The sequence below is a fragment of the Perca flavescens genome, chromosome 5 (assembly GCF_004354835.1).
Source record: "Perca flavescens isolate YP-PL-M2 chromosome 5, PFLA_1.0, whole genome shotgun sequence".
NCBI lineage: Eukaryota > Metazoa > Chordata > Actinopteri > Perciformes > Percidae > Perca > Perca flavescens.
Window position 1 is genome coordinate 1512705 of NC_041335.1, and position 26465 is coordinate 1539169.

General features: G+C 40.9%; 1 protein-coding gene across 4 annotated transcripts in view; it reads left to right on the forward strand.

Moving 5' to 3' along the window:
- Window positions 1-26465, forward strand: part of pdzd2 (PDZ domain containing 2) — a 76960-nt gene that overhangs the window by 10679 nt on the left and 39816 nt on the right. For 3 of the 4 annotated variants that reach the window (XM_028578418.1, XM_028578419.1, XM_028578421.1), the window contains exons 2-4: window positions 7120-7476; window positions 11280-11758; window positions 13537-14047. In XM_028578418.1, coding sequence (XP_028434219.1) covers window positions 7357-7476; window positions 11280-11758; window positions 13537-14047 — 1110 coding nt within the window. In that variant the 5' untranslated portion in view covers window positions 7120-7356. The remainder of the gene's footprint in view (window positions 1-7119; window positions 7477-11279; window positions 11759-13536; window positions 14048-26465) is intronic. The other variant, XM_028578420.1, reaches the window with a different exon arrangement.

Here is a 26465-nt window from a genome sequence, read left to right on the forward strand (position 1 = left end):
CAGTTTGTAGTTGTGTTTAGCCGCCAGTAGGTGACTGTGAGCCGGCTACAGGCACCGCCAGGTGACGGTCCTTTCAGGGGCTGTGGTAGTTGAATTTTGCAGAGAAAAAGTGAGCGTCATGTGGCTATGACAGTTAAGTTTAGGCACCAAAATGACTAGATAAGTTTAGAGATCTGTGTTTGAATTAAAACATTCCCGAGGAACAAAAACGTGGGTGAAAGTATTTTGTCTCGCTGGGAAGTGAACCTACTAATTTAAAAAAAAAAATTAGAATAGATATATAACAAATAGAAATTACAACATTAAACATTACAGCACAAATCTTTTTATTTATTTTCCAGCTCCTACTGTGTAACATAGAGTTTCTCCTGCGTGTCTCTAAGGCGTTTAACGTTAGACGGCCAATCACAGACCTTAGATTAGATCTTGGTAGAAGCATGCTGCAGGCTGATTGGCTCACTGACGCTGATGAGATTTACTCCTTAGGTATTGAAATTTGGAATTGAATGACGAGGCATTTTTTCGATACCCATACTAAGGAGGTAATACCCAGCCATAGTGGCGATAAGCATGTCACATTTCCTTTGAATTGCTTTCTTTGGAAGCTTGCATGACTTTCACATCTGGACTCAGAGAGAATACCAGGCATGCTGAATGCAGCCAAAGGAACATCTGGCAAGATACTCAGTGTGCTTGCAGCATCTTGATATTAAGGAATTATACTATGTGAGATCTGAGACTTTGTGTAGAGATTATCATGTCACATTTCCCATGAATTCATGCAAGCATTGTCTTTTCATCAGGAAAGATTTAAATGCCGAATCCTGATTCAAAGGAAATCTACTGCCTGAATGGGAGTAAATGGTGAGAAGATATACTTCTGAAACAGTGGTCAAACAGTTAGCTTTAGAGGTTCTTTAATGAGCAACCCTGGGTTTTTCAGCTAAACATTTGCATCGTTGTTACTGTCACAGAAGCAGTAGGCCTTTAAGTATTAAGCAGAATAGTAGAAAATGACAACCAAGTCAAAAGAACATTTTTATTATGCTTCGACAAAAACAAGAATGATTGTACATTTGGCATTTATGTTGAATTTAAATGTTTGAATGTATTATAGTCCAACGTTTGCTTTGTATTCTAGAGGATCCTTCTGCTTGGTGAGAGAAGAGAAGTACATTTGCAAAGCTGAGCTGTTGAATGGAGTGTGTTTGTTGATTCAATTGTTGAGTAAATGTAACAGTCCTCAATAGTTGGAGTCAAAGTTTAGTGCACCAAACTACAGTAGATAACAACATCTCTAGTGAGATTTGAGCTGTATTCATTTAAAATAGGGACAGTATTATTTGAACATGTATGCAAATATGATAGATTGTATTCGGTGGCTAATTTACATCTTTAGTCCATCTTTAGTGTGTAAGCAGAAGCCCTCAGTGCCTGCTGCCCCACCTAGGTAAATTATCAGTAGCCGACACTAGATTCAGTGACATCATATGAAGGTAAAATGCTGGTTTTTTTTTAAGATAATTTTTCTTGGGGCATTTTAGGCCTTTAATTCCACAGGACAGATGAAGATATGAAAGGGGAGAGAGAAGGGGAATGACATGCAGCAAACAAGCCCACAACCAATGCGTTGGGTAGTATACCTCTATATATGTGTGCCTGCTCTACCAACTGAGCTAACCCGGCCACACGCTGTTTTGAATTGAAGTTACCAAAACCAATAAACCTGAACCAACATAACCGCATCAAGATTTCCATAGCTCAGAAAGGGCGATTTATATTCAATGTCCCAGAGGGAGTTTTGTTTTCACAGCCAGTATAACATTAAAAAAGATACAGATATAGACACAGAAACATGCAAAGACAAGACTTAAAATCTTAAAGTGTACATTCAGCAGCGTAACTAGGCAGACCAATGCAAGATGGTCAAAGCAGGCCCATCACTCAGAGGTAACATAACGTAATGTTGAATGAAAGAAGTGAAAGCATGCAGCTTTAAAAATCGACCAACAACAGCGAAATTAACTGCACAGTTGACGCCTAAATTAAAAAATGACTAGAAAAAACAGACTGCCTTGCTATAGAAGAGAAGTTGCAATAGCAATGCCGAGATAGTGATGAGCTAGACTACTTGACCAAATCTATTAGAGATGACATTAGTGACAGCGCACATTGACACAGATGTAAACATAATTGGTCACAGCTCACATTGAAAACATTATTCATGTCTGCACATTTCTGCCTCATAAGCACAAAACACAAGTGTGTAGGTTGATTATTAGTCAAATAAATAATAAATCTGTTCTACTTACATCATAGGCGCACTCTGTGGTGGTGTTGTCCATGGTTGCAATGACGGGCTAAGCTAAACGCTAAAGAAGGTAGGTTGCCGATTTTTCAACCCTCTTGAAGCGAGTCATCCGGCGGAGTTTGCTGGCGGGTTGTGACATGATAAAAGTTGGCTAGTATAACAGGCATGTATCAACACATTCTCACTCCCATCGCGCCAAAAAGCGACGCTTGGTCAGGAGCCTTTGGCGTTGTTATTGACGCTACAAGTCTCCTTTAGTGTCAGATCTAAACGCACTTGGTCGGGACTATTGGCGTCACTTTTGACGCAGTTAGGTTAAGGAAAAATTGGTAGGTGAGCTTATAAAAGGTACGTTTCCGTGACACGTGGGACAAGAACGGGAAAAGAAGAACGGGACAGTTTGGTTTAGGAAAAGTGACACGCGGGACACTAACGTGAACTAAGTGAAGTCTTGGATGTAGTCTCGCTTTGCCAGACCTTCCTCCATAGCGCTGCGGAGGAGGGTCTGGCTAGTCCACACAGCATTCCTGGATGGGAGAAAAACGTGCTCTGGTTTATTGCCATTTATTTAAACCAATCACAATCATCTTGGCCCAAACCTCCGAACGGAGCCACGGTGCCTCTGCAAAGTAGCCCCGGGAAGGAACTGGTTTTGGTGGAACGTGTACGTTCAAAAGTTGTTTTAGTCGTGCAACAGAAAACTCAGATTGGACAGATAGTCTAGCTAGCTGTCTGGATTTACCCTGCAGAGATCTGAGGAGCAGTTAACTATAGTCCTCTCAAATCCACGGAGGTTAGAACGCCAACACAAAGAAAGAGAAAGGAAACGGACATCCAGACGAAAATTAGGGATTCGGGTGGAATTTCCGGTGGCACTTGAAAAATCCCAGAAATGAAATATCGACAACATAGACAACCAATTATTCAACAGTAACTGCTTTTCCTCCTGATATCACATTTTGAAAGCTTCATCTCCTTGTGGTTCTACGATACCGTCAGCTCCACTACTTCCTTGTAAACGTAGGATACACCTCCTATTCCAGTCCGTGGTTCAGCTCAGGCCAGAAAAGGGCAGGCCCTGTTTGCCTTCAGTTGGAGTGTACAGGAATAGTAGAGGCAGATGGTACCACAAAGCCCAACAGTTTATTTGAAGCCCGAGCTCTGCATAGTCATTAAAGTGTGGTCTCATGGTAGCCTGCGTTTTTGTCTATATCTGCCACAGATGTGGCTGCACTCAGCTCTCTGTCTGTAGTTAAGCGTGTAGATGATGGGTCAACCCAGATTCCTCACTTCACATAGGAGCCCTGTGTTGTGAATGGGGCCCCTGCAGGACTCTGCTGGTTTAGTGTGTTTCAGATCATTTACAACAAACTTAACATCACTGTCAGCCATTTACAAAAGCTTACAATAACTTTAGAAGTTATAGAAGAGACGCATAGGTTTTCATCATCCAGGCACTTGTTGGTTTTAATTTATTTCAGTAGAGGAAATGGGGTGAGACCTTGTTTTATACTGTCTATGGGCGAGACTAGCCATTTTTTAGTTTTGGGGAGACCAACAGTTTAAAAAATAACAGCGATTTAAAAAGTGGTGTCATGGCTCAACATTCCTCAGATAAAGTTAACACCCATCTAGGATACTCGGTGTTAAAATGTTTTCAGAAAGCCAGCTAAACCAAGACAAATAAGCAGCAAGAGGTGTTCACTGGAACTCAAGCAAAGAGAACGGTTTTGTCATGGGCATCCAATTTGTTGCTTTTAACACACTAAAAGTTCTACAAGATGTAAATTGTAAAATATGCTGCGTGTAAATAAACATACTGGAAAATTGAGGCTGACATTTATTATTGTGAATCATAATTTGGCTTTACATTATAGTATGTGATTTATTCTACAAAATCTACAAAATCATCAGTTTCAAAGGTGCCCTACTAATTGATGTCTTAGTATTATTCGTGTTTTAATGAGGAAATACATTATAAACCCTTCATAAACAACTTAACGTAGTGAACCTATTGATGACTGCATCATTCCTTATCATTCTAATTATGCAGAATAACAGTAACCCAAAACTGCACAATAAGTCAACATATTGTCATGAGTGGGTTTGTCTGATAGCATACGAAAACTTACGAAGGAAAATTTGTTTGATAGCTAACGAAATTCTGTGCCTACGTGACAGTTAAGTTTAGCCACCAAAAGGTGACTGTGAAACAGCGACTTGACAGTTAAGTTTGGTAAAAGGTTTGTTTTTTGGGTTAAAACACCACCTCCCTTACCTGGCCTGGCCATGAAATTAACAAAATGTGTGTTTGGCGCGCCCCTGATGAACTGCACAGGGCACACCTTTCGCACTAAACCGAGCCCTTTAAACCCTTAAGCAGCTCAAATATACTCCCAAAAGCAGATTATGCCTCTTTTTTTTCAGTTGAATTACTTTATGTCTACTTTATTATCTATGTTGAAGATCCTACTTTCAAAATGTTCTCTGTGCGTAATAGTACATGATTCTATATATCCCCATAGTGCCATCTATAAATGAAATACTTTAAAATGTGGTCAAATATTTTGCAATGTGAATTGGTAAGGTTTCATGAATCTTTTAATCTTTTAAATTAAACTTAGCGTTAGTTCATGCAGGACACGGAAGTCTTTTGCCCGCTGATTGAGTTATCATTCTATCAGACACACACCAATCACAACCATTCTCACATCAAGATGTCCTTTTAAAGGAACACACTAGGGCTGCACGATTATGGCCAAAATGATAATCACGATTATTTTGATCAATATTGAGATCACGATTAATTATCACGATTATTTGTTGATTTAACCAAAACAAATTTTATTGTCACATTGGCTAATTATAACTGCTTTAACATCCATATTGAGCTACATTCCTCCTTTATTGAAGGATACTGTGAAGGAGTATACCATTTCAGCTGTTGTGCGACCGCTTTCCATACATGCACGTTTGCCGTAAGGTATCTACCTGACGAAATAGCAACGCGGATTTCATTGGCTCATTACACTGCTACTTGCATGTCTGCGTTGCGCTCTGATGCTCCGAAACCCACGTTAGAGGCAACATAAACATCGCTCTATGTCACGCTAGTAAACACTAATAACACGTTACACAGCAGGTAGCGTTAGCCTACCGTTAGCTACAGTAAACTCTAATAACACGTTACACAGCAGGTAACGTTAGCCTACTGTTAGCCACAGTAGTAACTGGATTAAATACAGCTAAATGCTGACAGCTAAACGGTGTAGTGTGAATGTATTTCCAACAACGGGACGTCCAACAGTCTGCTGCTAAAGCTACGAGCTAACAGACACAAACTAGCACTATGGTCACTGCTGTTGTCTGAAAAACAAAACATACGGGACATAATGTTGCGTTTACTGGTAAACTGGTAAACATTGTGACCGGCTTATGATGACCGACTGCTACCTGTTGTGTGATTTTCCTCCCGTTACTCCTCTGTCCTCTGTGACGTCTACATCTAGAAACTAAGCTGCACGGTGCAGGGAACAACTCTGATTGGCTCACAGAGGCACGTGATCAGACAGTGGTTTATGGAGCGCTAGAGTGACTTTGCAAAAACTTTGATAAGGAGCGTTCTATGACGCATTTTAAATATCGCTCGATCACGCAAATTTGATCGTGGGAAGCCAAAATCGTGATCGTGATTAAAATTCGATTAATTGTGCAGCCCTAGAACACGCCTAATTATTGGGACTTTGTCTTATTCCCCGTATCACCCAGAGTTAGATAAGTCCATACATACCCTTCTCATCTCCGTGCATGTTGTAACTCTGTCTGACGCCCCCACCGCTAGCCTAGCTTAGCACAGATCCTGGAGGTAACCGGCTCCAACTAGCCTACTGCACCGAATAAGTGACAAAATAACACACACATTTTCCTATTTACACGTTGTGATTTGTATAGTCACAGCGTGTACAAATAACAAGGTCACTATGCTTTTACTATCTAGTAATTGTTGACTCTATTACTCCAACTCTGAGCGAACTCCAGGTGAACTCTCTGCTCCTCACCACTGGGCTTCTCAGGTGCTGTGAGCAAATCACTCCGCCCAAGTAGCAGAAGTAGCAGTGCTTTGCCTTCTGAGAATATAGTTCCCAATATGTATACGGTTAGAAGATGGCTGTGTGTCATGTGACCTTGTTATTTGTACATGCTGTGACTATACAAATCACAACATGTAAATAGGAAAATGTGTGTGTTATTTTGTCACTTATTGGGAGCAGTAGGCTAGATGGAGCCGGTTACCTCCAGGATCTGTGCTAGGCTTAGCTAGCGCTGGGGGCATCAGACAGAGTTACAACACACACGGAGATGAGAAGGGTATGTATGGACTTATCTAACTCTGGGGGTTACTGTGACTAAACTAAAGTCCCAATAAGTCGGCGTGCTGCTTTAAATGTGACTCCCTCCTCACTGATACCTGCTACACTGATGCTGCTTCACTCACTGCTGCTGCTGTGCCTCCATCTCCCCAGCCTCCACCTTCCTAGTTCAGAGTCCTAACATGACTCAAAGTTTAAAATGGTTTTCAATGTCTTTCTTTTGGCTCACTCTTGTATACAGGGGGGTTTCTGCATAGCACTCCCTATTTCAGCTTAGCATGTTACTTGGCTGGTCCAGGGAGCTTTATCAAGAGTGGAGCCATCAGCTCCAAGCATAACTATTTCCATGTGTTGCAATCAATGGTTAATATGACGAGCGTGTTCCTGACTGAATTTACATTTTATCTACAATGTGACATGTTATTGTTTTCTCTTTAGGACATGGCCTGATGCTGAAGACACCACAGCAGACATAGCCTGCTGGTAATCCGATACCTTCCACCCTGGCTCATCTAGAAATCTCTGACTAGAGTTTGATCAGTTTTTCTGCAGCCCCCCTCTCTTAGAGATGGATTTGGGGCTGTCAGCCCACACTGGTTCCTGTGCCTGCACTAACTGTTGGAAGCATCAGAGTGGCTGTTGGTGAGGGACCCCCAACAGGCCCAGGATGCCAGGATGCCCATCACTCAGGACAACGCCCTCAGCATCCTCCCACTGCTGGAGAACTGGCACGGGGCTCAGACCACAAGATCACAGCAGGACCACAACCTGAATCAAGACAATTCTGGCTACAAGGTACCCCCCACATGTCTCTACATAAATATGGAATATCAAATACAACATTATTGCAGGGTATATTGCTGGAGTCAACTCATAGCCTTTAGAAAATGAGAGAGAAAGAGAGGTAGAGAAGGTGCACCATCACACTGGTCCTAGTTAAATCTATAATGATTCATTTTGTATCTAAAATTTTATTCTGTACATGTAGTATAAGTAGAAATATAAAGTACCATAAAACTAAAATATTCAAGTAAAGTATAAGAACCCCAATCAGTTACTTTTCGTTGGCTGTTCCAGTTCATATTATAAAGAAGAAGGAAAAACTCAGGTTATACCGGCCTTAGTCTCGCATTGCGAGACCTTCCTTCACAGTGCTGCGGGGGAGGGTCTGGCTAGTCCATACAGCATTCCTGGATGGGAGAAAAACGTGCTCTGGTTTATTGGCATTTCTTTAAACCAATCACAATCGTCTTGGGCGGCGCTAAGTGCCGGACGGAGCCACGGTGCCTCTGCTAAATAGTCTCAGGAAGGAACTTGTTTTGGTGGAACATGTGTACGTAGGGAGGCAAGCTCTGGAAATAAAATAGCTGTCGAGTGTGTGATGAGAATTTTACTCAATAAAAAGATGAATATAATTTGATTGTTGGTTCTAGCTCGGAGGATGTTTTCCGAATCGACTGGAGTTTAAAATGCCAACACAAACAGAGCAGAAGGAGACAGACATCCGGCCGAAAGTGAGGGACATCTGGCAGAACCTGCAGCGGCACTGGAAAACCCCGTACACAAAACGTCACCTAAAAATGGGGAAAATTAGAATCAAGAATCAAAAGTAGCTTTAGTCGTGCAAGAGAAACAAAGAAAACAGAAGGAAACAGACATCCGGCTGAAAAAGAGGGACATCCGACGGAATTTCCGGTGGCACCTGAATAATCCCGGAAATAAAATGTCGCCGATATAGACTATACCAGCCTTGATAGTCAGCAGCAACAGTGATGGAAAGTAATTTAAGGTACATTCAAGTAATATGCTTAATTACAGTTATGAGGTGCATATTACTTACTATATGTACACTTCTACTGGGAGGGATTCAGTCCCTTCTGTGCTGACTGCATGTTACTGGTTACTGTGCAGAGTCCGATTTACCTACACAGCATACCATCAACAAATACATATTATATATTGAACATGTAGGGTTCATTGTTAAAGGTCCTATGACATGGTGCTCTTTGGATGCTTTTATATAGACCTTAGTGGTCCCCTAATACTGTATCTGAAGTCTCTTTTATATAGACCTTAGTGGGCCCCTAATACTGTATCTGAAGTCTCTTTTATATAGACCTTAGTGGGCCCCTAATACTGTATCTGAAGTCTCTTTTATATAGACCTTAGTGGTCCCCTAATACTGTATCTGAAGTCTCTTTTATATAGACCTTAGTCCCACAATGAGCTTTCCTTAGGATGTGCCATTTCTGTGTCTGAAGCTATTGAGGAGGAGAGAGGGGGGGGGCAAGGTGGAGGGTGGGGGTGTGGCCTTGACCAACTGCTACTTTTCTTGTTTGAAAGCCATGATGTCTCTCTCTCTCTCATGGGTTGGCCAAATTCTCTGGGCGGGCAAAGCAGAGAAAGGGGAGGTAACCTTGCTTGTTATGACCTCATAACAAGCAGATTCCAAAACGGCCCATCTGAGCTTTCATTTTCTCAAAGGCAGAGCAGGATACCCAGGGCTCGTTTTACACCTATCACCATTTCTAGCCACTGGGGGACCATAGACAGGCTGGGGGAACTCATATTAATGTTAAAAAACCTCATAAAGTGAAATTTTCATGCCATGGGACCTTTAAGTAGTTATTTTGTTCATAATACTAATGCACTATTAAGTAAATTTTTTAAGTGCCTGACTTTTAACCAATTATTTAAACGGTATCAATAGTTTTACTAAATTAAAAGATGTTTCTTCCACTGCCACTACCACCATTCTGTTAAAGAAAGGGTGAAATAAGGCCAGAGGAAGGCCCCATATCTAAATGTACTTAGGGCCCCCACATCACTAAACCCGCCCCTATATATAGCTCAGTAGTGTAAACAGGAAGTGTCATTGTCCATGAGTTCTATTTATGGAAAACGGACCTGCAGACAAATGCTGTCGGAAACAGGTGTCAGCCAATGTGTCAGTGATGATGGCTATGTGGTTGTCTGAAGGACAGTTTCTACACTCTACCGCATTAGAAAAAAACATTTAGCCTTTCTTCATAAAAGTATGCGTATCCTCTGGTCAGTAGTTTTGAGTGTTGAAATACTGTAAACCTAGTCTCACATTGCCAGACCTTCCTCCACAGCGCTGCGGAGGAAGGTCTGGCTAGTCCACACAGCATTCTGGGATGGGAGAAAAACGTGCTGTGGGTTATTGCCATTTTTTAAACCAATCACAATCGTCTTGGGCGGCGCTAAGTTTTAGAAATGGGGAAAATTAATTCTCCACAAGAATACTCCACTAAAATCAGTTTTTAGGTATCCCACTCCTGTAGACAAGCACTGTAGGCTTGAAGGGGATCAATCTATAGTTAGCTTGGATGCCCAGCAGTTATGGATTCCAAAGGCCACTGTATCTATCAGTATTTATTTTTTTTTATTTATTATTATTATTTTTTGGGCTTTTCCACCTTTATTTGACAGGACAGCTAGGTGAGAAAGGGGAGAGAGAGGGGTAAGACATGCAGGAAATCATCACAGGTCGTATTCAAACCCTGCACCTCTGCGTCGGGGCATAAACATATGTGCGCCTGCTCTACCCACTGAGCCAACCCGGCCACACCACTGTATCTATTTTTTATGGTACTTTTGGTGGAGAAGGAATACATAATGATTGTGGGAAAGTGGCACAGTGAAATTCATTTGTGTGTCCTGGTGAAGTAAGTGTTGCTGGAAGCTTGGTGACGTAATGACTACTTGCTCTCTCAGTAGCTGACAGCGCTGTAAGTCAACACAGTTAATTCAAGCGAATGTATTTGTGCCACCCATTCCCGTCTGATGACTGATTGCAGATCAAATTGCAGTTTATCCTCCAGCAGAGCAGGGTTATATAAAGCTGCTAATGTGATAGCTTCCGCCCTGTTGGACTCTGTGGCTCTCCACCTCCTCAACACTGCTTCGATGGTTTGGTGTAGCTTGCAAATTCGCATATGAAAGTTCAGAGAATATGAACTCAAAGCGAAAGAAAGAAACCCTTTCTTGGTGAGCTTGGTGTAACTGGGCTCCAAGACATTTGTGTGAATGTAAATGTAATCTTTGTTCAATCGTATATATTTGTGAGCTGATGTACATCTGTAGGAACCAACGGACTTGGGGCTGAGAACCACATAGTAGGGAAATCAGGAAGTATCGAGAGACGAACACTGGTTTTGGTCTTTTCTTAGGATTTGTTGATGATAAGAGAAATATAGAATATCACCAGCCTTATCCTTTAAGTTAAAGCATATTGACTCTATCAGGCAAAAACCTTGTATGTCCAAAACCATTGCTTTTCAGAAAATAAAATTCATTGGAAAAACATTTTCTCAGACATAAAGGGAGACCGAAAGCATTAATTTATGGAAAAAAAAATGTATAATGAAATGACTATATGTTTTTTATCCTTTCACTCAGCTGTGTCGCATATGATTTGTTGGTGACAACTTGTCAGATTGTTTTGTGTGCCGGCCTGCTAGTAAACAATTTTTCTGGTCATATATAACCATGCAGCGTTTCAGCGTTAAAGACTTTTCCTCAGATGTTGTCATCCAGCTTCATTCACTGATTGGCTTCTCTTCTTCTTCCTCCAGCAGGTGGATCAGGACTCCTACCAGAATGGGGAAGGGGATAGTGTGTGCAGTAGCAGCAGTGTTAACAGTGTTAATGTGGAGGACATGTCCCTGTGTCTGGCTGCCATTCACAAGTTGATGGAGTACATTAGGTTCAACTTCATGGACGGTGACACAGCTCCGTCAGCCAGCCCTTCCTCCTGCAGGGAGGGGCTAGACGTCGAGGTTCATGCCGTTTCTCTCAGTAAGGACGAGGGGGATAGTGCCGAGTTTGGCCTCAGCTTTGGGAACATCCCTATTTTCGGGGATCCTGATGGGAGAAAGAAGGGAGGCCCGAGGAGAAGGAGGGACCAGGGCCCCATCATGGATGTGGGCTGCATCTGGGTGACAGAGGTGAGGAAGAAGAGCCCAGCAGCACGCTGTGGGGGGATCAAACTGAGAGACGAACTGCTGTCACTGAACGGACAGCTGATGGTGGGAGTAGATGTCAGTGGAGCCAGGTAAGACAATTTCTTTTTTTCCCTTTTTATAAAAATGTGGGGCAAATGTGAATCGTCAATTTGGTCCACTAAAAGTGCTGTCTTCGCTGCTGACGGACTCAGATTATTATTCTAAGTATCTGACAACATTATGGAAAGGATCCCTACATAGAAACGCCTTTTCAAAACCTCCACCAGACTCCATTTAAAAAACAATACTTTTAGGGTGTATAGAGCTAACATATTTACACATGTAAATCGGTAAACTACGTGTTTAATACACATTACACATTAAATAGACATAGGAAAAATATACAAAAAGTATTATTAGAAATATAGACAGATATAGACAGGGATAGATGGATGGTTCATCCAATCCAATCAGGCATTGTAGCCAACCTGTGTAAGATCTGACACACTAGCGGCATTTTGACATACATCAACTCATCAACGATGGCTACTCTACTACTTTTTCTGTCTGTACCGGGCACCCATGCGTGGGAACGTATTTTATAAATGTGCCGGCAAGACTATGTTCACGCCCTTACACACTTTCATCAGCAAGGCCTGGCATTAATGCTGTCAGCGGCAGCTAGCAGTGTCACATTTCTGGTGGCACCCTCAGATGTTTGTGGCAGCTGCTGTTGAGATACATATATGTATAATTAGGTTTGGGTATCGAAACCTGGTGCCATTATGGCACTGTTTGCTAAACGACCTGTGTCCTCTGGTGCTCCAAAACTAAAACAAAATTGCAGGCAACAGCAGCGTCACTGCACATGACGCTAGTTAACATTACACTTGGCAGCAGGTAACGTTAGCCTACCGTTAGCTAGTAGTGGGCTTTAACAAGAGACACCATGGACAGTCCCACTGTCTGAGTTGTCGGAGAAACAACATCTACTGCACTTAATGGTGCGTTCAAATGCACCTGGCATGCTCATGGTGCATTCAGGTGCACCTCGAGAAACAAGCTGTTGTTGTAAAGTACCCTTCTTGCATCTAGTGGTTCTTCTCTTTGTTGTTTGTTGTTAGTGCAACTAACTGGTGAAATAAGTTATTATTACATTTTAAATACATCATTTAAATTTGACCATAAGGCCTTAGTAATAAACAAGCCTTTGTTTAAGGTCTCCAACTGTCCCTTTGTGCTGTTTATTTATTTTTATTTATTGGTTCAGGCACCGTTTAGACACTGGCACCGTTTCAAAAGTATTGTTTTTCCACCGGTATCGGAAAGAACCCAAACCATACCCAACCCTATGTATAATACATCCATGGTGAGATGACATGTTTGTGCTGCTGTTCCGAGAGATGCCAGACCCTTTCGAAGGATGCTACTGTACTATACTGACCTAAATGATGGGGACATGTTGCCTATTTTTGGCACTTCTGGCATTTTGATTATTTTAAATTCATAAATTTTGAAATATTATACAACATCATGAAACTTATACCATAATGCTCCACTTCAATGGCTGTGCCCCCGCAGCTGAAGTCCCTCGCGTAGAAGGAATTGTTTGGGTCTAAAGCAGCTCCAAAACTTTCGCAATGAAGAAACAGATGAGGAAATTTCTAGGAGCAGATTGTTGAGCCAACAACTCATTAAGTTATACATTTCTGACTTTCTTGTATCACCCAAGTCCACTTTCCACTTCTTTGTGAAACAAAATGTAATTTAATAGATACGCTATACAGAAAGCATAAAGAGATTACCTCCACCCACACAGGTGGAAATGTATGACTGTAGTTTTTCCTTATGATATTTGAACCTGGATCCCTTCAATGCTTTTTTACAGTTACCTGGCTGACCAGTGCTGGAATGGAGGCTGTATCTACCTAATCATGCTGCGGCGAGTAAAGCGAAAGGCTCCTCCCCCTCCCGGTAACGCGAATGGCAGCGGCAGCACCCCTGTCAGCAGTGACAGCTGTGAAGACCAGCAGCAGGCCAGAGCCACTTCTGAGTCCTCCGACAACTCTGCAAACTGCAAACGCACACGCAAGCTTGGTGTCATATCCCGATCGTCCTTTACCCGAGACAAAATGGACACTACCGACTCAGGACTCCAGAGCTGTTACAACGGCTACAATGGCTCTTCTGTCCCCACTGATGCAGCAGTCAGTCCTCCGGGAGAGGACTCCGGCTGCATCCTGTCCACATCCACAGAGGAAAGCCCAGACGCCTTTCCTAAGGCCAGAACTCTTCCCCAGCGTCTACACGGTGGAGGCACTGCCACCCTGCCTGCAAGGTGTCACAGTCAGCTGTTAGAATGCAAAATGGATTCTTTCAGCAGTGAACCTTCCAGCCAGGTAAGACACGCTGCAGACCTACAGAGCTCTGATTTAATGCTCAATCACAGGGCGGACAATTTGTTATTCTAAACAAAACAAAAATAAATAAATGTTAACCGTTTACTGCCAGTAACAGTTTTGACCGATTTAATACAACAGTTTAACAGTTAAACAATATTATTACAACAATAGTTAAAAAAGTGTTTTGCGTTCTGAACTTTATTTGAAAGTCATGCAAGGTAATTAACAGACTTTACTCTTTTTTTTTTTTTTTTTTTTAAAAAGATACATCCAGTACCTGGATTTATGCTGACACAGCAGGGGAACCATTCACAGAGGGAAATTAGTAATGTTTGCAGGGGTGGGTGGCTGGACTGAGAGGCTGAACTGAATGGTTCATCATTCCTTTTGTCTGGGCCACGTTCAGCCCTGACACAACGTAGCAAAACTGAAACGGGTGCGTTGAAAACTCTGCTGTGTGCGCATGCGTACTACATTTTTATTGTTTATAGTTTAATGAACATGGTTCATGATAAGTTTATAAGTTAGAGTCTTTGGCGATTATACTCAATACGCAATGTTAAATAATAAGGGGTATAGAGGCCGTAGATATATACAGTTCCTCCAGAAAAATGTGATTATGCGATTGCATAATTCGATGCATAATCAGCCAAAGTCCGCATATTTCTGCGGGGGCCGCATTTTTTCAAATACGCTGCACTTTCGCCGCATAGATTGCCGATTTTCGCGGAAAATATGCGGGGCTTGTATGATTTCATAATCCCCACATTTTTGTTGCAAAAAAGTCCCATATATCTTAGCAGGAAGATGAAAAATGTTTACTTCACACAAGAGCAGCCATTTTCCTCTGTTGCCATGGGAATGTTATGAAGTGACGTAATTACGCAAGGTGAACATCATCAAAAAGCAGGGTGTTGGGGGGGGGGAATCACTTTTTTTTCTCTTTTTTTCATCGCATAAAATTGCATAAATATCTTGCATATTCCATCGCATTTTTTAAGAAAACGTGCCGCATAATCAAGGATTTTTGCCTGCAACAATCACAAAAAAACTGCATTTTTCTGGAAGGACTGTATATTGGAACATCCCGCCGCTGGAGTCTAGACACTGGTTGAGGTGATGAAGGAATAAAGGAAGCGGGGAATGATGAGACCTGGAGGTGAATGGGTCGCATCGATTTAGCCTGAAATGACAACTGACAGCAGAAAAGAGTAGAACAGATTTAAAGTTTGAATGCAACACACAACACGATAGCTCTTGGTTTAACTGAAAGAGTAAACGCCCACATTCAGCTGATGACAATGTTTGGTTAGGTTGGGAGAGAGATAAATGTGAAGCATAGTAGTCTTCCTGAAAGAACTTACGACTTTTAAAATGAATGTGGTTGACCACATTTTGGCATTCTGGAAGCATTTCTGTTTGTAAATGAGTCTGTACGTCCACGAGATGGATGTAGAACAGGTGAGATCTTTGGCCACTGTGTGAAGATGTGTGAATGTTCTTGTTTGTGCGGACAGTTCCTACACAGACGAGTTTTACACTGGCTTTCATTAATGAAGCCTCTATGAATTATTTTCATAGAGTAATAAAACAAAATTAGTAACTCAAAACCTCAACTGGAAGTAGTTTTTAGGAGTGTGTTAGTCTATATCAACGATGTTTCATATACAGGATTGCTCCATTGCCGCTAGAAGATTAGCTGTCCCTCATTTTTGGCTGGATGTCCGTACCCTTCCTCTTTCTTTAAGATGACATTTTAAATCCGGTGGATTTGTGAGGACTATGGTTAACTGCTCCTCAGATCTCTGCAGGGTAAATCCAGACAGCTAGCTAGACTATCTGTCCAATCTGACTTTTCTGTTCCAAGACTAAAACTACTTTTGAACGTACACACGTTCCACCAAAACAAGTTCCTTTCAGAGACTATTTAGCAGAGGCACCGTGGCTCCATCCAAGGCAATTGTGATTGGTTTAAAGCCCCAGTGTGTAATGTGTTTAGTTGTTCATTATCAAAATCTGTATTGCCCTTCACAAACTTGTCCTTTTTCATGAATATTGACCACCACCATCAATTTCAAGTATTCCTATTAGCTTGGGATTTTACATTTGCGTTTGCATGAACTGGGGTAGACAATCCATAATGATGCGCCATCTTGAAATACAGTAAGGGCGTTTTCGACTCACAGCTGCTGCTAATGGGTATCGTAGCTTCCCGGCCCCGGCAAGTTTGAAGAAGGAAACGTGGAGGACCACACGTATTCAAAATCCAAATTTCACGAACAGGAGTCTTCTTCTTCGCCCAGAAAAAGAAAACGGAGATTGAAAAGAGCAAGAGACCGGCGTCATCAGAAAAAAGAGTGAACATTGGAGCTGCTTTGGAGGCACACACCAAATCCCAACTAGTTCATTATCCTCTGGACCGCTGCTCTCTCCTTTTCTTTCTCTCTCCTTTTCTTTCTCTCTCCTTTTCTTTCTCTCTCCTTTTCTTGCTCTCTCCTTTCCATCGGGTGGCATGCGTACCCGCTCGTGGTGTGAAGCGTGCGTCCGCGCCACTCTCCAACATGCCCTCCAACAACCACAGCTGATAGACGGCCTTTTGTACACCTTTGCTTTTTGAAGCATGAGGGCTACCGTAGCTGCAATACGTACTGTGAACTGCGTGGCAAAAGAGAGTTGATTGCGATATATGATCTAAACACTACATGGGAGAAGTTCTTACACAATGTAGCTTTAAAGACATTTGTGATTGGTTTAAAGAAAAGCCAATAAACCAGAGCACGTTTTTCTCCCATCCCAGAATGCTGTGTGGACTAGCTAGCTGCAGCACTGTGGAGGAAGGTCTGACTATGCGAGACTAGGAGTTGGTATAACAATGAGTACGCTTGTCCTTTGAGCATTATCAGAGGGGGCATAAAGGTCACATCTAGTGGTGCACCAAATAATTGTCATGCAATTCTACTGCTCTGCAGAGCCTTTTTTTCCTCTTATAATAATATTTTCACCAATCCAGGAGGGGAGAAATCTGCAGAAAAGTGGCAGGGAGGAAGTCATGGTGGACAAAGATCCGGACATTTACAACGGCGATTAAAGTTACTGTCCAGCGTCTCGCACGCAGTTATATTTAGGCTACTAAAACACTTGATTAAGGTTCAGGGGTAAATATGGTGTTGTTGGGTCTTGGCTTGTCCAAACAGAACACTGAAAGTATTAATTATACTTTAGTTATCAGGGGCAGATTTTCAACAAAAATACTTTGGCAGTGAATGTTTTGCAGATATCAGTATCAATTTATCCAATACATGACTGGAAAAAAAGGATACTTGAAAACATATTTGCTGGTGTAAGTCAGTTGTGTATGAATATACTTTTACAGTAGGCAATAAATTTAAGGTTTTTCTGCCCCATAGTGGCCAAAAATATTCAATACAGTTCTTTTTTTTTTTTTTTAAACCTCTTTTTATCGAGAAATACAGATTATGAACAGACACATCGTTACAGATATGAGTTTTTCCTTTTTCTTGCACATAACAATCCCCTCTCAACCCACCCCATCCCACCCTGACTGGACCAAATAAGAAATAATTAACAATGCAGACAGTTATAAATAAAATACATACTTAGAATTGAAACATAAACAAATATGATTACCGTGAAGGACGGCACGCCTTCAAAACTCTGACGACACACCATAGGGGAATACTATAGCCAGGTGTCTATATATAGTGTAGCTGGAATATGGAGGGGGGCAGTCAATCCTTCAGAGTCGGCCAGGTTGGTCACTCACTACACCGGTAGGGCCTGGAGGTTGCTAAAGTATGACAACAGAGATTCCCACACTGAGAGGAATTTGTTAGAGCCTCTTATTGTAAATTTAATCTTCTCTAGATGTAAAAACAGCATTACATCCTTAAGCCATTGTGCTGCAGTGGGCGGGGAGTTTGACTTCCAAAGTAGCAAAATACGTCTACGTGCCAGTAAAGAGACAAATGCTATGATGTTGAGTTGATTTTGTGTCAAGTTTGTGCCTTCATCTGGTACACCAAATATGGCAATTGTAGCGCATGGTTCTAAAACTGTCCCAAGCACTTCAGACAGTACATCAAATATAGTTGACCAGTATCGTGCTAGTTTATGGCATGACCAAAACATGTGTGTCAAGTCTGCTACATTAACATGACATCTTACACATTTGCTATCAACATTAGGATAGAATGAGGATATCTTAGCTCTACACCAGTGTAGGCGGTGAAGAACTTTGAATTGAATTAGACCCAGTCTTGCACAGGAAGTGCTACTGTTCACTCTTGTTAGAGCTTTAGTCCAAACGTCTTCTGAGATTCCAGTTCCAAGTTCCTCCTCCCACGCAGTTCTGATCTTGTCTATGTTGACATCATCAAGTAACATAATCATTGAATATGAATGGGCTGTGAAACCTTTCAACCCAGAAGGAACTTCTAAAAGTGAGTCCACTAGGGATTTCTCCGGGAGAGCAGGAAATTGTGAGCTATGGCTCTTAGCAAATTGGCGGGCTTGAAAGTAATGGAATAAGTCAGTTTTTTGAAGGTCATATTTAGAACTCAAGTCATTGAAACTAGAAAATATGCCATTCCTGTAAAGATCCCCAAATCTGTGGATCCCTTTCCTATGCCATCCTGCAAAGGTCTGGTCTAATTTGGCTGGTAAAAACGTGTGATTGTTACACAGCGGGCTCTGAATCAAAAGTGTCCTCTTCGTGTTAGCATGCCCTCTAAACTGAGTCCATATTCTGAGAGTGGAGATGACCACTGGGTTAGATGTAAACTGAAAAATCTTGACAGGGAGGCTAGATGTCACCAGAGCGTGTATACACGCTCTGGTTGACACACATGACCTGCTCTCCAACTCGCACCAATCTGTATCTGGAGATTGCACCCAATGTGTTATTTTGTGGATGTTTGCTGCCCAGTAATAGCTCCGAAAATTAGGGAGGGCCAACCCACCTACTGCTCTTGGTCGCTGGAGTAGGGCTTTACCTATCCTAGGAATCTTACCGTTCCATATGAATCTTGAAATTAACGTGTCTATCTGATGGAAAAAGGATTTTGATAAGAAAATAGGGAGACATTGAAACAAAAATAGAAACCTTGGTAATATATTCATTTTGACACAGTTCACTCTGCCAGCTAAGGTCAAATGTAAGATATCCCACCTTTGTAAATCTGATTTAAGTTTGGCAATGAGTGGGGCAAAGTTCCCATCAAAAAGATCTTCGAAGACAGGAGTTATATTAGTGCCCAAATATTTGAAACCTGACCTTGATATATGAAATGATAGAGCATGATCTGGGATCTTCCTCGCTGATTCATTTACAGGCAAACATTCGTTTTTCGATAAATTAAGTTTGTAGCCAGAGATCTGTCCAAAAGTGTGCAGCAGTGTAAGTATTTTATTGATACCTAACAGTGGGTCTGATATGTAGAGCAACATATCATCCGCATAAAGGGATAGTTTATTTTCCACTCCCCATCTAGGAATACTCTGTATGGAGGGTGTAGATTTCAGGGCGAGGGACAATGGTTCTATTGCTAATGTAAATAAAAGTGGACTAAGTGGGCAACCTTGTCTGGTGCCTCTAGATAAGGGGAAATTTTGTGAGCGGAGCTGGTTCGTGATCACCGATGCTTGTGGGGAGGAGTAAAGAAGTTGGATCCACTGGCTAAAAGTTTTACCAAAACCAAATTGTTTCAATGCAAAGAAAAGGTAATCCCATTCTACACGGTCAAAAGCTTTTTCCGCGTCTAACGACACCACAACTTCTGGTACGACATTAGGTGAAGGACTGTAAAGTACATTTAAAAGACGTCGCACATTAGAAAATAAGTAACGCCCTCTAATGAAACCTGTCTGGTCGGTTGAAATCAGGCATGACAAGGGTGCCTCCAATCGCATCGCTAACAGTTTCGAAAGTATTTTGACATCAGAATTTAACAGTGATACAGGTCGGTATGAACCACATTTAAATGCGTCCCTAGCAGGTTTCAGCAAAAGTGTAATAGATGCTTCGGTAAGGGATCCAGGTAATTTACCTTGGGACAAGGAATGGTTAAACATATTTAATAACAGGGGGGCTAGTTGACCAGAAAATTTCTTATAAAAATCAATAGGGAAGCCATCGGGCCCTGGGGCCTTCACATTTTGCATTGAAGAGATGGCAAAGGCAACTTCTTCAAGGCTTAGCGGTTGATCTAATTGCTCTTTTTGGCCATCAGAGAGGGTAGGAACTCGTATTTTATCAAAAAAAATTCACAAAGAGTGATGTGTCTTTAAGTGATTCTGAATTATACAAATCAAAATAGTAGTCTTTAAAAATATCATTTATTTTGAGAGGATCTGTAGTCAGTTTTCCTGTCGCATCTTCGATTTGAGAAATATGTTGTGATGCCGATTTAGATTTTAGTCGATGAGCTAAAAAGCCGCCCGCCTTTTCACCATGTTCATAAAACATCCCACGCGAACGCATAATAAGTTGCTCTGTTTCCAAGTAGAAAGTAAATTATATTGAGTTTGGAGGTCAATTCTTTCTTTATAGAGTGATGGGCTTGGAGATGTGGAACACTTCATATCTAGATCAAATATCAAATCTATTAACTGTCGTCTTTTTTTGTTCCTTTCTCTATTCTGGTAGGCCGAATATGCTATTATTTCCCCTCTAATAACCACTTTAAATGTTTCCCAAAGTAATGACGGAGAAACTGAGTCCGACTTATTAGTTTCCAAAAACCTGCTGATGGCTACAGAGATTAAATCGCAGAACTTCCCATCTGACAGTAATGTAGCATTAAAGCGCCACTGAGGACGACTAGTGTAGTTGTGATCAAAAGAGAGATCCATAAGTATGGGGGCGTGGTCTGATTCTACGATGGCGCCGTATTCAACCTTCTCCAAGCAGCCCATCAGTTTTTTATCAATAAAAAAGTAATCAATTCTTGAGTACGAGTGATGGACGTTAGAATAAAAAGAAAAGGTCTTACACTGAGGATTCAAAAAGCGCCAGGGATCCACACATGCTGCATGATCGAAAAATCTTGAAAATGTACTGGCCATTTTCGAAAGGGTATGTACTTTAGGGTTGGATCTGTCTAAGTTGGGGTCTATGACACAGTTAAAGTCACCCCCTAAAATCAAAAAATGATAATTTAGATCTGGCAATTTTCCGACAAGTTGTTGCACAAACCCCACATCATCCCAGTTAGGAGCGTACAAGTTCACTAGTATAAGCGGTGTCAGGAGGATCCGTCCGGGGACAATAACATAGCGGCCTTGTGGATCAGATATAGCACCAGGTGAGGTAAACTGAATTCTCTTGTGTATTAGTATTGCTGTCCCTCTTGCTTTAGAATTAAAGCTAGAGTGAAAGATTTGTCCCACCCACTGCCTTTTTAAACATAGTTGATCAGATTTACGCAGGTGGGTTTCCTGAAGGAATATAATATCAGCTTTTAAATTCTTAAGGTGGGTAAATATTTTAGATCTCTTTACTGGACTGTTGAGCCCTTTAACGTTCCATGATACAAACCTGATCGCTGACCCCCCACACCTACCCTTTAAATTGTTAGTCATAGCTACACAATAAAGTTATGAATACAGTGTGCATGACTCGTTTTTTCATAACCATGCACATGTCACGCCTACCTCCCTCAACAGACAGCATATAATGAAACCCAAAAAGTTTACAGTAAATATAGAAAAGAAAAAAAGGTCCAGTCGTTAGCCCCCACATCCCCAAAACATTCCCTTTCTCTGCCAAACTGGCAGCACGAGGATTCGTCCCCCTTCTGAACACTTCCAACAATTCACCTTAATCTCCTAAATTTTGCTTTTGAGAGCTCCTGACTAAAATGGAACACACAAACTCTGAACATAATTCAAGCTCCAGTATTCAGCCCTATGTAATAACACGTGAACATGCCCTAATAGAATAACAAATCTGAATGTCTTAAAACACCCAGGGTTAATCATACATAACAACGTAGCAAATCAAGAATTACTGTAGGCGACATTGCGTTAGCTATGACTGTTACTTTACCCGACGTTATTGAATAGCCAGCGTTCAGTTAGTCCTCATGTTCAGGACCAGCAGAGATGCCGGCCTTCCTCTCAATACTACGAGTGTAAAACGCCTCAGCCTCCGACGGTGTCTCAAACATCAGTGTATCCTCCATAAGACACTCGTGAGGCGCGCTGGGTAGAGAAGCCTGAATTGGATTCCTTCTGATACAGGGCTGATTTGACGTTCTTGTAGGCTGCACGTTTCTTAGAGAGGTTAGCACTGAGGTTGGGATATAGTCTTAGTGCATGTCCCTTATACTGCATCTCATTCTGTCTAGCCCAGCGTAGTGCCTTCTCCCGGTCTTGATATTTATGGAAAGCAACGATGATGGCTCGAGGTGGCCGCCCATCTTTGGGTTTCTGCAGTAGAGCGCGGTGCGCCCGGTCCAGTTCGGGCGGGGTGGCAAACACCTGGTTCCCCATCATGTCCTTCAACAGCGTAGAGACGAAAGTTACCATATCACCGTTGGGTTCACTGCCCTCTGGCACATTTATTATACGGAGGTTTGCCCTCCGAGAACGGTTCTCCAAGTCGTCGATGCGGTCCACCAGTGTAGCATTCACCGCCTCTAGTTCAGAGACGGCTTTCTCCACTTTAGAGAGGGCTTCAAAGTTCTCGCCTGCAGTGATCTCCACAGATGTAACTCGTTGTCCCAGTGTATCCACCATTTCCCGAAAGCTAGCTATAGATGACTGGATAGGTGCCAGAGATGCTTGAATGAGTGTAGCCATGTCTTCTTTGAGATTTTTGCGTTGTTTTTCCATTTCTGCCGTTAGCATTGCAGCGAGTTCGCTGCTAGCTGAAGCCGACGCCATATTAGCCACTTTGCTACTCAGCGTTGGTTTCTTCGGCTCTGTATCTCCTCTGGTCTTTTGAGTGCTCGGCATGTTCCGATCGTGTAATTTCGGTAATAAATGAGAAAAAATAAACCAACTGAAACTGTTAACTCGACGCCAGTACGTATATTAGAGAGTTTTTATCGCAGTTAAATCCAAGGTATCAGGAGCTTCTCGTTGGCACGTCTTGTCGGTGGGTCAATGACGTGACGCACATTTTTTTGTGTCTATAAGGTTAAATTAAATTTAAATACATTTAATTTAAAAAAAAGACAAACAAATTACATTAATACCTACTTTTTTAGAGGCCATATTTTAAAGAGTTTGGTTTTAATTAATTTTAAGAGAATAATTGGCGATTAATGGCAAAAATGTCTAAGTGGTGTAACCGTCAAAACTTTGTACCAACATTTTTATCTTGCTTAAAAAGGTCAAATTTCTTAATAAAAGATCCCATTAACTACTTGGGCATTAACGTAAATTAAAGGTTATTATACATATTTCCAATATATTTTAAAATGATGCTGATATTTATTTTAATAATTTAGGGAATCCTGTCAGTCATGCTAGCTTCCTGAAATGTCAAGTGGTGTAACCACCATTTAAGGTGCCATTTTGTTAAAATCAGCAAGAAGACCACATGACAGGAAGTTACATCAGAGAAAAGGACCCTGATCAGCATAACTGCTGCATCACAAGGTTAATAACTCTCTGATAAATATAAGTTAATAAGACATTTTTAGGTTAAGTTCAGTTCTTTGGTTCACATGTCAAATGGTATGACCCAAGTAAAACATAGAAAAAAATTATGTTGAATAAATATTTGTATTTAGTGTAAAAACAGTGTTTTGATTATTTACACCAAGGCCATATGCTGATATATGTGTCCATTATAATGCCTGACTAATTTGATTTTACATTGAAATGTCAAATGGTGTAACCGGTTACACCATTTGACTCCTATTACAAGCCTCTCAATTTTTGGCCAATCTTTTCAAATATAACTAGTTCAGTTGCTGGTCCAAGAGGTTATATGAACTTAATACTATTCAGAACTATTTGTATGTGTTTTTTGTTTGAATTTTTTAAAAGTGGTGGTAATTTATCCAACACTTAATTAAGATAGCTTATTTAGCTTGGCTAGGCTAAGTCATTATAGTGCAAGGCCTTAGTGTTTAAAAAAGGTTTTACCCTTAAATTAAAATTTCCATATCATTCCATTGCAATTTTACAATAATTTCTTAACAATTTAATAACACAGAATGAGGCAGTTGAACTGTGACCTCTAATGTGTTACAAGAACAGCAACTTTAAAATACCTAAAAATTCAAGGATTATTTAAGTATAAAATGTTACTTAAATATTAAAAATGCCATTGAAAAAATGCAGTTTATCAAATTGAATTCCGATAAATGCACCAGAATAAGTTAAAGAGGTCATATTATGCTCATTTTCAGGTTAATAATTGCATTTAGAGGTTGTACCAGAATAGTTTAACATGGTTTAATTTTCAAAAACACCATATTTTTATTGTACTGCACATTGCTGCAGCTCCTATTTTCACCCTGTGTGTTTAGCTCTCTGTTTTAGCTACAGAATGAGATCTCACTTCTATTCCATCTTTGTTGGGAGTCGCACATGCGCAGTAGCTAGGTAAGGACTACTAGCCAGTCAGAAGCAGAGTATGAGGGCGTGCCACGCTAGCAGCTAGGTGAGCATTATAACGTGTGTTACAAAGTGACCACGTTTGTCTCTGAAGTAAAGGCTGGACTACAATAGAGCTGTTTGGAGCAGTTTGTGAACAGTGTTTTCTGTTGGAGATGGTAAGTCCCTTTGGGGGGGACTTTGGGCTTTTTCACTTTGTAAACCTATGACATCCCAAAAAGCATAATATGAGCTCTTTACCTGTAAACATGTTAAAGGGCATGCACAACCCTAAACAGACTTGCTTCTCCTCTCTCTTTCATCTATCTACCTCTTTCTCACACACAAATACTGTTCACACACAATTTGTTAAGATGTTAGTTGTTTAATTTAATCTAATGAGTTATAATATATTTAAATATTTGTCATTGAAATGAAATGAAATGCCAAGTTCAGTAGTTTAGTGTCACTTACAAGCATCACGTCAGGTGGTGTAACTGGTTTGTGTCAAATGGGGTAACCAGTATTTTTCTTGAAAAAATGATAATGTGCAGGTAAATTTATGTTTGATAAAATGTAATACTCTACTCCACTGTAGAAACACAATTTTAAGACTTTTTACACAATTTGTCCAAGATTATTTAGAAAACAAATGTTTCCAGCACGTCTACCACTTGATATTGCAATAACAAATATAATTTAAATTTAGAAGTAATCCTAATCAAATCTATTTTTGGCTGAAATTTGGAAATAGGTAATAGTTATATTTGTATGAGTGCACTCACAAACAATGTAGTGGATGAAATATTAAATATTAATCATTCCTTTGTGGTTACACCACTTGACATTTTAGGTCCATTTGGTCCTACCTTTGTTAAAAAAAATGGTGAAAATCCTATTTCAAATGAAATAAAATGTACAATAACACAAAATATACATTTTAACGAAACTCAAGGATGCCTTCAAAAAATCTTTTTCAAAGTTTTTTCATTTTTTCATCTGCCCAACCCTTATTTGTCACTGACCCCACTACATGATCCAAACCGGAAGCCCTTCAATACAGTTCTAAACAAATTTACAAATTTTTATTGAAAAGAAATCTAACATTCTGTTCTTTTAACATCTTCTCATGTTATACTAACTCTACTACCTTCAAGGTAAATTGGTAGTGAAGCTGATCTAGAGAGAATGATTTGTTTGGATTCTTGAAACGATTGTTTGGGTACGTGTGGACGTGGCCTGAGACGAGGCATCAAAGCTTTCTCAGTCTTGTTTGACACTTGGAATTGATTAGCATCAGAAAAGAGGGTTGCTCTTTGGTTTCACAGTTGTGTGCTGAGTGGTCAGTAGCATTGTGGATGTAGGCGTGCAGTAGGAGGGGGAGTGGGATTAGGAGTATGACTATATTAGCAGCGAGACTCACAGGGACAGACACTTGTCATGGACTGTTTACCACACTAAAAGCAACTTCCTGTTGTGGTACACATAATCAATAACAATGGATTTATTTTAAGAACCATTTTAAACCAGGTTTTTTTGTAACATTGTAACATACAACAACCTGCAACAAGCAATTACCAAGCAACTGACACTAAACTGCTGATAAGACCCAAACCCAACAGCCAGAGATTAACCTACCTATTAACACATGTGTCTTAGGGGTTTCAACACTGACTGTTGTATAAAAGGGGTAGTAGTTTTAGTTGTGGTATGTCAAGCTTGCATGACTTGCAAAACAGCAATCCAGTTAGTGTCGTGAATGATGAATATTGTGTTGATGAACCCAAATCAACCCGTTTCAGTACTGAGATCAGATCGGTGTAGAGCTCTGGAAACCAAATGACTT